Source organism: Vigna unguiculata, chromosome 8 (assembly GCF_004118075.2).
Source record: "Vigna unguiculata cultivar IT97K-499-35 chromosome 8, ASM411807v1, whole genome shotgun sequence".
In the NCBI taxonomy this organism is placed as follows: domain Eukaryota; kingdom Viridiplantae; phylum Streptophyta; class Magnoliopsida; order Fabales; family Fabaceae; genus Vigna; species Vigna unguiculata.
In genome coordinates, this window is record NC_040286.1 from 30,234,987 (window position 1) to 30,247,446 (window position 12,460).

Below are 12,460 nucleotides of genomic sequence, written 5' to 3' on the forward strand. Positions count from 1 at the left end.
AATAATTATTTTTAGGAAGTAATATTTGTTTAACAAAAATTGGTGAGAATATTAAAAGTTCGTTACCCTAAAATTATTTTACAAATTAAATACAAATATAAAATAAAGTAAAAATATAAACTAAAAGAAACTAAAAAATAGAAGTCTAATGTGTGCATCTACAATCACATGATATTTTGACTACTAAATTTTAACAACTTTCTCTTACAACATGAGGTGTCATATTTTAAGTGATTTTGAAATATTGAAAATCAGAAAATGAAAAAAATGAAAAATCACTTAAAAAATATACATCATATTATTAAAAAAAAGTTGTCAAAATTAAATAGTCAAAAAATAATTTTCCTATTTAGTACTATGTAAGGCGTGAATTTTCTCAAAGTTTTTGAGGATTCAACTACATTTTTTTTTCACAAATTCTATTTGTCAATCAACATAGCAACATAGCGTTGTCTTATAGGACACGGCCTTTGAAATCACTAACGAGACTTTTAAAAGAGAAGATTCAATAATAACAAGCCATAAAAAATATAAGTGATTATTATTCCACCTCCAACCCAAAACATTAAAATAAAATATTTACTCAAGACATTAAGATAAAAATATTTACTCAAAATATTAAGATAAAATATTTGTAGGTATTTTTCTTATGTATTACTCGAATTTCTCATTATATGTAACACAAATTCATTCATAATAATATATATATAACACAGTAATAAAGAGGTATTAATAACCTTATCTTTTTTTCTTATGAATTCAAAGGAAATATAATTCACAATAATTGTATCAACACTAAATGCACAATATAGAAAAGGATCTTTTCACTAAGGTTTTTTCAAGGGATATTGATACCGTCGTCATTGACAAATGTTTTCATCCACACATGGTCCAAACAATTATTGTAAGGATAGCCAAACTTTACTCTATCAACCTTATTATTGTTATTTTATTGTGCAAATTGTATAATTTTTTTATTCCTCTCTCTACCCAACACTTTGATATACTAAATTAATTCAATCTCCATGCATGTGTGTTATGTAATCATCATTTGTTTATGTGTTTTTTTATAGCGAATTTGCGAAATTATCCGTCCATTTGCATCCCGCTGATGATGAGTGAGGATTTAAGGGTATTTTTCGAATTTTTATCATATTCTCTATGCATGAAATGTTAATTCCATGTGGAGAAAAAGCTAGATATTTCAATTATAATTTTTTTCAACACTTTTATGATTATCTTGTCCCAAATTTAATTTTAACCAATCTAAAAATCATTTTATATTAATTTTAACGGTAAAGGCAATGTAGTAATTTTTCATTTTCATCTATTAAAAAAAAATTTAATGTGTCATATTAGTTAAATCTCTCAAAATATAAATTTCATCTCCAAATCCAGTCACACTCAAATTTATTTACATTCACTTCTAAATCTTTTGGAAGAAATAACATAAATTCATCCTCCAAATTTATCCGAATCCATTAACATATTCTTTTCAAATTCATCTTCTCAAAAAGAACACAATATAAACGATAGATTTGAGGGGTGAAAAAGAAGGGAAAGTGAGTGAAAAGTGAGATTATTTTGAATAAGAGAAAGTCCATTTCACTGTCACTAACTCAGATTATGATCGGGTGACTAATAGGATGGTCAAAAGTCCATTTCAGGGACTTGACTTAGTTAGTTCCTCCATGTTCTTAGACTTGATAGATGTGAATATTTATTTACATTCAGTTATAAAAGACTTATATATAAGCCCTCCATATTAATAAAGTACCCTGCATTTCTCCTAATTATGTGCAGTAGTTTGCTACCTAACAATCCTGTCTACCTCATATGAAAGTGACCACCAACCACATTCCAAAGAGCAATAAACACAGTTGACTTTAAAACCGTTGTCATAACACACATACAACGTCTGTGTCATATGTCTTTTTAACCAACTCTTTTTCGTAACTGTCGTCGTGGCTAACTTTGCACCAATGCCAATGTATTAATTCAAAAGCTTTAACATGATAATTTAGGGTATATACTATAATAAAGTGTCTTCTTGTTTCCATATTCCGTTGCTTATAAATAAATCCAAACAGTGTTAAGTTCCATACTCCAAATCGAAAGAGTAGTTTAGGCAGCACATTATGGAATCCCTTGATGCTGCGAAACTACTGCGAGCTCATGCACACGTATGGAATCATATTTTTAGCTTCATAAATTCCATGTCCCTTAAGTGTGTTGTTGAGTTAGGCATAGCAGACATCATACACAGCCATGCCCAACCCATTTCACTCTCAACCCTCATTTCTTCACTCCCAATTCACTCTTCCAAAACTCACTTCATCCCTCGCTTGATGCGAATCATGGTTCATTCTGGCTTCTTCTCTCAACACAATCACACTGAGAATGAGCAAGAAGTCACCTATGCACTCACTGATGCCTCTTTACTTCTGCTTAAGAGCAATCCAATGAGTGTGACACCTTTCTTGCAGGCCATGCTTGATCCAGTTTTAACAACTCCATGGCATCACTTTTCTAATTGGTTCAAAAATGGTAATCTTACACCCTTTGAACTGGCACATGGGAAGTTGCTTTGGGAGTATGCTGGAAGTGATCCCAGAATTAACATCTTATTCAATGATGGCATGGCAAGTGATGCTCAACTAATCACTAGGGTGGTGATTGAGAAATGCAAAGAGGTGTTCATGGGATTGGAATCATTGGTTGATGTTGGGGGAGGTACAGGAACCATGGGAAAGGCCATTGCTGAATCCTTCCCTCAGTTGGAATGCATTGTATTTGATCTTCCACATGTTGTTTCTGGCTTGCAAGAAAGTGAAAACCTTAAATATGTTGGAGGGGACATGTTTGAGGAAATTCCTCCAACTGATGCCATTTTGTTGAAGGTAGAATCTTACATTTATTAGCTTTTTTTTTCATATACCTGACATGATGTTAAACCTCGGAGAATTAAAACACCGAATTGATCAAATGGAAAAGAAAGAACAATATCATCATCGTCAAAGAAAATGAAATAATCAATAATGATTATCGGAACTAAGCTAGCACTAGTAGTGTATTCTAACTATTAATATCAAAGCAGACCAAAGGGTTTAAGATCACTATGGATATTGACATAATATATGAAATTATAAATAGTAACACTTTTTTGGCTGAATTCTCTCTTTGGATGTAGATTGGTACAGTCATGATCGGGAGACTTTTTGTTCCAATTAATAAATGCAGCTCATTAAGTTAATGTTAGGTGTGTAGATTCAACTTGGTCATCTGTTTTTGAACAAGTGGCCCCTAGTAGCTAGTTTCCGCAGTTATTAAGGACCTAAGCAGTAGCATATGACTAATTTACGTGTAACATGTTCATGCTGGTAAAACCGGTTTTAGATCTATTAAATTTGCCTTTTTGGGGATTAATTGTTATATATTGAGATTAATTATATTACATGAGGCGATAATTGTAAGCAGCTTAATTCTTTTTGACTATTGTTCTGATGAGTGTTAGTTTGAATGAGAAAACAGTGGATATTACATGACTGGAGCGACGAGGAGTGTGTGAAGATATTGAAGAAATGCAAGGAAGCTATATGGAAGAAAGGGAAAGAAGGGAAGGTGATAATCATAGACATGGTGATGGATAATGAAATGAAAGATGAAGAATCAGTTAAAACACAATTCTTCTTTGACATGTTGATGATGGTGTTGGTCAAGGGAAAGGAGAGAAACCAGAAGGAATGGGTTAAGTTGTTTTCTTCTGCTGGTTTCAAAAACTACGACATAACTCCCGTTTTGGGCTCAAGGTCTCTCATTCAGATCTACCCATAGTTACTGAACAATAGGTGGCCATCTCTCTCTCTTTCGTATCTACAATATTAGGCTATAAATGTTCTGTTTCTTGAATGTTTAGGTATGTAACAATAAATGAATCAGTCAGATTGTCAGTATTTATATTTTAGTCACTATTTGTATTTTAAAATAAAAATAAACAAATTTTTAATGCTTCACATGTTTTTCAAATATATTAATTTCAAAAGCTATGTTACTCTATACTTTTTTAAAAAAACACGTGTACATTTATTAAATAAGTAATTCTTTAAAATTATTTAGGGTTAAATATGTGTTTGGTCCCTTAAGTTTTAGTGAATTTTGGAATTAGTTCCTCTTCGAAATTTATACCAATTTAGTCATTCATTTTTAGAAATGCGTGGATTTAATCCTTCTTACAAAATTTGTTAACTTTATTTGACATTTGAAACACATTTTATGATAATATTTGAATTAACATTGAAATAAAAATGTGTTAAATGGTGTAAACTTAACAAAATTTGGTTAAAAAGACTAAATTCACACATCTTTTAAGATGAAGGACTAAATTGGTAAAAAATTTTAAAGAATGACTAATTCTAAATTTTACTTAAACTTGAAGGACAAAAACATATTTAACCCATTTATTTACTTCAAGTTCAACTAAACTTATTATCTAGATTTGAAATTTTATTATATTTGGAAAGTGGTATTAAAACACGGCAAAAGACAAAATGGCATCATTGCTAGCTCTTTTTGCCACTCATATTTGAAACAACACATCAAAAATATAATAGAAATAGGAGGATGGACGTGTTAAAAACAATGGACATACGCTTAAAACATGTTACATATATAGGGCGGACAAAAACTCTAATTTTTCTTATCCGATCCATTTTTATTCTGATTCAACCCATTTAAAATTCATTTAATTAAAAATTCAATCCATTTAGAATTTATTTGAATGGATCTGGATTTCAATCTAATATACATCTTATATATTTTATGAATTGGATATTCATTCTCTAAATCAAGATTTTAAAATATGGATCATCCAAAATATCAAATCCAAATTTTCAATTTAAAATTTTAGTTGGGTTAGGCTAAAGGTTAAGATAGACTAGGCTAAATTTACACTCGGATGGACCTTACTCGACGACCTGTACGAATCGGGCAGACCAATGGCCCTAAAGGGCCGAGCGGACCCACAACCAAAACAATTTGGGCGAGCCTAAAGACACGAACAAATTAGGTGGGTCGGACGAACCGGACGAGTCAGTCGGGGTCGACGACCTAAAAAAGTCGGGTGATCCTGATGACCCAAACGAGCCAAGCGGGCCCGAAGACTCGGATGGGCTATGCTAGATTGATCTGACAACTCAGACAATTCGTGCTCGACGACCTGTATGCACTAGGTAGGCCCGACAACCTTGGTAGGCCGAGTGGGCCCGATTACCTGGACAGGCTGAGTTAGCCCGACAACTCGGACAAGCTGAGTTGGCCCGACGACTCGGATGGGCTGTGCCAGATGACTCGTACGGACTGGGCGGGCCCAATGACTTGAACGAGCCAAGCGTGCTCGAAGACTCGAATGGGCTGGGCTGGGCCGGTTTGACGACTTAGACGAATTATGCCCGACAACTTGTACGACCCTGATGGGTCGAGCGGGCGCGACGACCTGGACAGATTGAGTCGTGACGTCCTTAAGGACACAAATTTTAGAAAATTCAATTTAAATTTCTTTTATAAAAAAATGGATTCTGAATTTTCAACTTGATCCAAATATTTAAATTGAATTTAAATCTTAATTCAAATATTTTGATCTGGATTTTAAAAAAATCAAAACTAATTTTATTGAAAGAATAGATTTGAATCAAAAATCTGATACAATTATTTGGATCTAATCCATGAGCACTACCATGAGCACTCGCATATAGATTCTTTTACTTTTCACAATATCAAAAATTGAAGAGACGTTCTTATTTTTCACAATATCAAAACCTAAAGGGACGTTTTGCGAGTAATAATGTAAGAATATATTTACCTTAGCACCAATGAAGTCACTAGTTTGGATTACCAATAAAAACCCAAAAACTAATTTCACTTTTGTGGGAAATCTTTGTTTTGTACGTATTAGAATTTTGTTATGATAATGGATGGACTATAAATATTTTTTAACTGCTGTGGAAGGTGTTCAGACGTAAAAATGGAGGCTTTAGGATGTTTACATTCAAAAAGCCTCACTATCTTTGTTTTCTTTTTTATGTGTTGGAGCATTTCAAATATTCTATTTAATATAATTTATTTGCCTATAAAAAAATAGTACAGAAAAAAAACTTCAATTAAAATTACTAGCTCATCCAAAAGTTATAATGGATGGACTATATATATTTCATCTCTATTCTTATTATCATCTTGAACGAATATAAAATTTTAATGTCACAATGAGATAAAGTAATTTTCTTATTGTGTTAATATCAATAATTTAATTTTTATAAAAAGGTAAAAATCACAATAAAAAAATATTATTAAATATTTAATATAAAAAATATATATTCTCATTTTTTTGATTTCAAATATTTAAAAAAATTATAATTGGATAAATTTTAAATCAGAATATATAAAAATGAAAGAATTATATAAAATATTATAACATAAATAAATTTCATGATAATCACAATATTTATTAATTTTGCAAAAATTAATAAAACAAAATTGATAAAGTAAAAAAAATATTGTTAAAATTTTTCAAAAAAGTAGATTAAAAATATTTGAAATATCTTATTACTTTCTTTATAATTCTAATCAAATCTCTTTTCTTATATACCAATAAAACTTACAATATACCACTTAATAAAATTTACATAAAATATATATATATATATATATATATATATATATATATATATATATTTATACTCTTATATAAATTTCCTTTTTTTTATCTCCATATTTTCAATTTTACCTTTTAAATGAATATTTTTTATTTAACCTTTTTTTAAGTTAACCATGTTTTAAAATTAAATAAATAAAAATTATCCACAATTAAATTTTAAGAAATATTTATATTTATTTTTTGTACCACACCTAGCCGGCCTAGCCAAACACACTTCTTTTTCTTTGCCGCTATAGTTATACCGGCAAAGACTGGGGGACTTGTGTACCACACCTAGCCAGCTTAACCTGATTATAGTCCCAAAACCCGTCTACATAGCCCCTAAAGACGCAAATAAGTAATCACCATGTATGAACGAGTAACAGTACCCGACCTAAGCCACTGAAGGGTAACCGGCCTAAAAAGCCGCTAACTTAAGATAACTAGGCGGGATGACAAAATCAGAGCACTACCAGCAAGGCTCCTAAGGGCCCACGATAATCGAACTAAGGGACCTGGCCTAAGGCCCACCCATAACGTGGTCAGACATAATTAATAATCTATAAATACATATGGACCCCAGCAATTAAAGGTACGCATTCATTACTCCCTTAATTATAAGATTTAACTTTTTGAGAGTTCTTGGTTGACTTAAGCGTAAGAGTCTTTTCCGTAGGTAACCTCTTTCGGGTCCAAATCGGTCCACGCCGAGATACCCACAAGTGACGTATAGCAGTCGAAAGGAAGCCTACTAAGAAGATTACGGATTGAGGTAAGGTAATACTTGTGTTTGACATATCTTATTTGTTTTCCACAGGAACATTTTTATGATTACAATTTTATTATCTTTTGTTATCACAAAAAGAGTGAAAACATATATGCGTAAAGTATGTTTCTCACTAGTTAAACTAATAATAATTCAAATTTTGACATATATCTTTTATCTTTTGAATTTGAATTTGGATAGTGTAAATAAAGTTGATGACAATAATATTAAATTATTATATTATATTAAACGAAACATCTTCAAATAATTGCGATTATAATATTATATCAATAACTTAAAAAATAAAAATAATTATATAAAAAACATCAAAAGCAATATTCTTTATCACAAAAGTAAACAACGGTATAGTTTCATTGGGGGTAGGGATGGCCATGGTCCCCCACAAATTTTAATTTTTGTTATATTATATTATATTATATATATATATATATATAAGTATTTTCATTTTTTTTACTTTTTAAATTATATGTAACATATATTGGAAATTGATAGAAATTAAATTAGTTATCTTTTTATTCTTTTATAAAGCATAACATTTAATATTAATAAAAAATAAAAAATAAAATCAAATGTAAAGAATAAAAATATTTATTAAGATATTTCTTATTTTCTTTCCCATTGAGTTTTAGATTTTTCCATAAATTGTACTAATCTCATATTCTCACATGTTTTCTTTTTGTTTCGAAAAAAGAAAAGTTAGATACAAATTCATTATTTTTGCTTTCATTTATCATATTTGTTCTTTTTCATTCGTGAAAAAAATGTAATTATCTCGTATCACTTTATATTGAAATATTTGTTTAATAGTTAACATTATTTTTAATCACATGAGCCTTATATTCATCTTCTATGAATATAGGAGAAAAATGATTGTATAATGTGTTTTTTCATAACCGTTCTTTAAGAGACTTGGTTGTCATTGATTTCTCTTTTGGTAACTATTAATTTTTTATTTTTTGATTAAATTATGATAAATTATTTTTTAATCTTAAACTTAAAAAAGAAATAGGTATATTAATGAAGAATAAAAGAATAGATTTATTTTTTAAAAGTGATAAAAAAAGAACTATCCGTGACGTGAAAACAAGATAAATTCAATATCTTTATATATCAAGAATCATGATATAAATGATCCTATCGTTTAATTAGAGGAACCGTTTCTTAAGGTTCAACGAATTATAGGTGAGGGGTTTCATATTAATTCTTTTGAAACATGTTCATATTTCCATTGAAAAATAAATAGTTGAAAATTTTAGTTACAATTCAACGTGTTCATATTAATCCTTTATATATGTGTGATTTCTTTTGTAGTTACAATTATACTAAATTATGGATTCATTTTCATTTTGTTAGTGACAATAATTAAATAAATAAATTTTGAGTATATTGTTTTGACTCCCCCAAAATTATTGGTCAAAATCTGCCACTGGTAAGCAACAAATAAAAATATTAAAAAGAAGGTTTAATTATGCCTTTGGTCCCCATTTTCAACTCCAAATCTCAAATTGATACCTGTATTTTTTGAAATCTCAAAATGGTCCCCTTTTTAGTTTAAAAGTCTCACTTTTGCCCTTTCCGTTAAGTCTGGGTTGACGGCGTTTGGTGAACAGTGACATGGCAAGGTTGATCAGTTATTGAACAGTGACTTGGCAAGAAAACAGTAACGCGGAATGGGCAGGTGTAATTAAATTAGGTTTAGGGTAATTTAAAATGTTAAATTAGGGTTTAGGGTTTTTATAATTTAAGGTGGGATAATTATTTTTCAAAAAAATCAGAATTGTGAAATTAGGTTTAGGGTTTTTAAAAAAGAAAGCTCGGGAGAATTTGGGGAAACTGTGGTGGAAGCTGTGGAGTGCAATCTGTCTCGTTCTCCATCATCATCACGCGTGCAATCTGAGGTTATTGACTTGATATCAGTGTGAATTTGAATGATTAAATGCAAAGATTGGGATTGCGTGCATACAATACACATGCTAATAAAATTCAAACGTGTGTTGTTTTAAATCCTCGTTTTTGTTTTGGTTCAGGTTTTCATTAATATACCATGGTGGTACCTGGCAGTGAATAGGATGATAAGCCATTTTCTTACTGTAAGGACTAAGAGTAAGTTTGTCTTTGCCGGGCCTTCTAAATCAACGGAAATCCTTTTGAGGTGAGGACATAAAGTTTCAAATTTTGCTTTATCTTTGTTATTTTTTGGTTTGGTTTATGGTTTTGATGTGTCTATCTCTTTGCACTTTCAGATACATAGATCCGGAGCAGCTTCCGGTGAAGTACGATGGATTAAGCAAAGATGGGGAGTTCACAAATACCGATGTTGTCACAGAAATCACAGTGAGGCAGGCATCAAAGCCTACCGTGGAGTTTCCAGTTACTGAGGTTGGTTTCCCATTGCTTTTTTTCGAACATGTTTTTGAGAATTAATACATATTCCCATTGCTTCAATCTTCACATTGCCACCAACCTTTGCTTCATTCTTCACATACCCACAACACTTCAATCACAACCGTGCATTGCAAAAATTGACGTTGCTCTTCTGCTTTTCTCTAAGATCTGAACTTGAACAGGACCCACAAGACACACAACTGGCTGGATTCATCACAAAAGAAGGGAGAAGATGACAACAAAATTAGGGATTCTACATTTTCTAATGCTGGTGGCTTAAATAAATAAAGATTTCCACACCATTCTACCTGTAATTGACACGTTTCAGTAACAGAAATCCACCTCAACAACCACAAACGCCGTTTGCCTAGACTTAACGGAAAGGGCAAAAGTGAGACTTTTAAACTAAAAAGGGGACCATTTTGAGATTTCGAAAAATACATGTACCAATTTGAGATTTGGAGTCGAAAATGGGGACTAAAGGCATAATTAAACTTAAAAAGAAATAAAATGACCGAATATGCGTCCTATAAACGATTTAATACATCATTGAATAAAATCGTAACAAAAAAATAATTAATTAAAAGTATGATGAGATGAAAAATACTTTAGAGATATGAAAAAACTTTTTATATACAGTCAAACTTGTGGCGGATCTTGATCAAGAATGTTGGAGGGGCCAAAGTAATATGGTTATTTGATTTTGATTGAATCATTAGTATAATGTTTTCAAAAAATAATTTATGTAACTGAACAATTGAATCATTAGTATAATGTTTCAAAATATGTGAAGAAGTAGAATCTATGTTGTTTTTCATCTTCACGTAGTTTTTCTTGTATCACTTTTAAAAAAACATTTATTATTTTATTCTTCATCAATATACTTTTTTTTAAAATATATTAAAAAATAATTTGTTATAATCTAATAAAAAATTGAGAGACATAATTATTAAAAGAGAAATATATGGTAGTCAAGTCACATAATACATTATTTTTTACTTTTATAATAATAAAAAATGAATATACAAGATACTCATGAGATTAAAAAAATAATTTTAATAACTATTAAACTAATATTTCATTATCAAGTACGACAAGAGAGTTATATCTTGTTATTCGAGAAGAAAAGAAACAAATAAGAAATAAGAGCAAAAATAATGAATATATATATATATATATATATATATATAACTTTATTTTTTCTTCAAAAAAAAATATATAAGAGTGAAAAACTAAAAAGACAATGAGAAAGAAAATAAAAAATATCTTATTAAATATTTTGTTTAATTAGTCTTTTGGTTACTATTTCCAAAAATATCAAGATCTTTCCCTATTTTTAGTCTCAATTTAATCTCAATTATTTAGTCACAATTTGATATTTTTAGATAAAAATATAGATAAAAAAATAATTAAACATAAATATTTGTATTCTTTGTTATATTTGATTTTATGTTTTATTATTTATTAGTATTAAATATTTTATTTTATAAAAGAAATAAAAAAAATATAATTTAATTTTCTTCATTTTTTAAAATACACTATCTATAATTTAAAAAAAATTCAAAATTCTTAAAAATTTCAAAAACATATATATAATTTTTAAAAAAATCAAAAATATTTGGGGGGGGGCAAGGCCCCTCCCAGCTTCATAGAAGCTCCGCCGCCCTTGAGTCAAACTATTAAGAGATAATGAACATCGTTTAATGAAAACAAAAGTTTTTCAAATAAAACAAAATTAATTATTAAAGATAATCAAGAGGATAAATTTTTATATTACCTAGTAAATAAATGATTTATGCAGTTAAACACTCGATTTAGAATCAAATATTATAATGTGAAAAAACATAAAAAAGATAAAAATATTAAAAAGAGGCAAAAATAATCAAATTTGAAACCTAAAATCTATTTGATTTGCTCAAATTGATAATGTACCATTTGATCATAACTACGCAAAGAAAAAAAAAGTAGTTGTAAGACCCTAGAAAATTATAATAATTAAAATAGGATAGATATTGTTAGGTATTATGGGATGCCCTTAAGCATTGTTAGATACTATGAGATAGTTTTAGAGATTGTTAGATATTAAATAGTGATAAGTAATTATTTTAAAAATATTTATTTAAAAATTTATTATATGAGATATAATTGTTTATTATTATTTATTTTATTTAAAAGATTATCTTTCAGATAATTATCAAGGAGGATATTAGAAATATATTATGGAAATTTTTATTATAGTAAAGATTTTACCGTTCAAGAAAGATTATAGAGGAAATAAGGTAAATATTGATATATAATATAAATAAGTAACGGAAATAATTTTTAAAAGATTATAGAGTGCACATGGATATTATCTTTAAGATTATACAAGTGTGAGCATGATGAGTGGCCTTCAACATCTAAGTGTAATGAGACGAGTATGAACATGTCTGTATGAGTGCTCCAAAATATTTGAGTGTAATGTAACAAGTGTGAGGAACTATAGTGTAATGACATCATATGACTGAGTGTAATGATGTCATTACAACATCATATGACTTCGGTGCATTTTGTAAAATTTCATAAAGAAACTAAAGTCGTCACAATATCACACAAATTCA

General features: G+C 29.3%; 1 protein-coding gene across 1 annotated transcript; it reads left to right on the plus strand.

Moving 5' to 3' along the window:
• Positions 1–2,113: 2,113 nt before the first annotated feature.
• Positions 2,114–4,013, plus strand: LOC114195402 (probable O-methyltransferase 3). The gene is made up of 2 exons (XM_028085860.1): positions 2,114–2,900; positions 3,532–4,013. The coding sequence occupies exons 1-2, from the start codon at positions 2,139–2,141 to the stop codon at positions 3,832–3,834; spliced, it is 1,065 nt and encodes a 354-aa protein (XP_027941661.1). The 5' UTR covers positions 2,114–2,138; the 3' UTR covers positions 3,835–4,013.
• The last annotated feature ends 8,447 nt before the right edge of the window (positions 4,014–12,460 follow it).

Excerpts from the sequence above, each read along its gene's own strand:
- LOC114195402 (XM_028085860.1), top strand. The coding sequence starts at position 2,139 with ATGGAATCCCTTGATGCTGCGAAACTACTGCGAGCTCATGCACACGTA. Across the intron at positions 2,901-3,531 it reads CTGATGCCATTTTGTTGAAG|TGGATATTACATGACTGGAG; the intron begins GTAGAATCTTAC and ends ATGAGAAAACAG.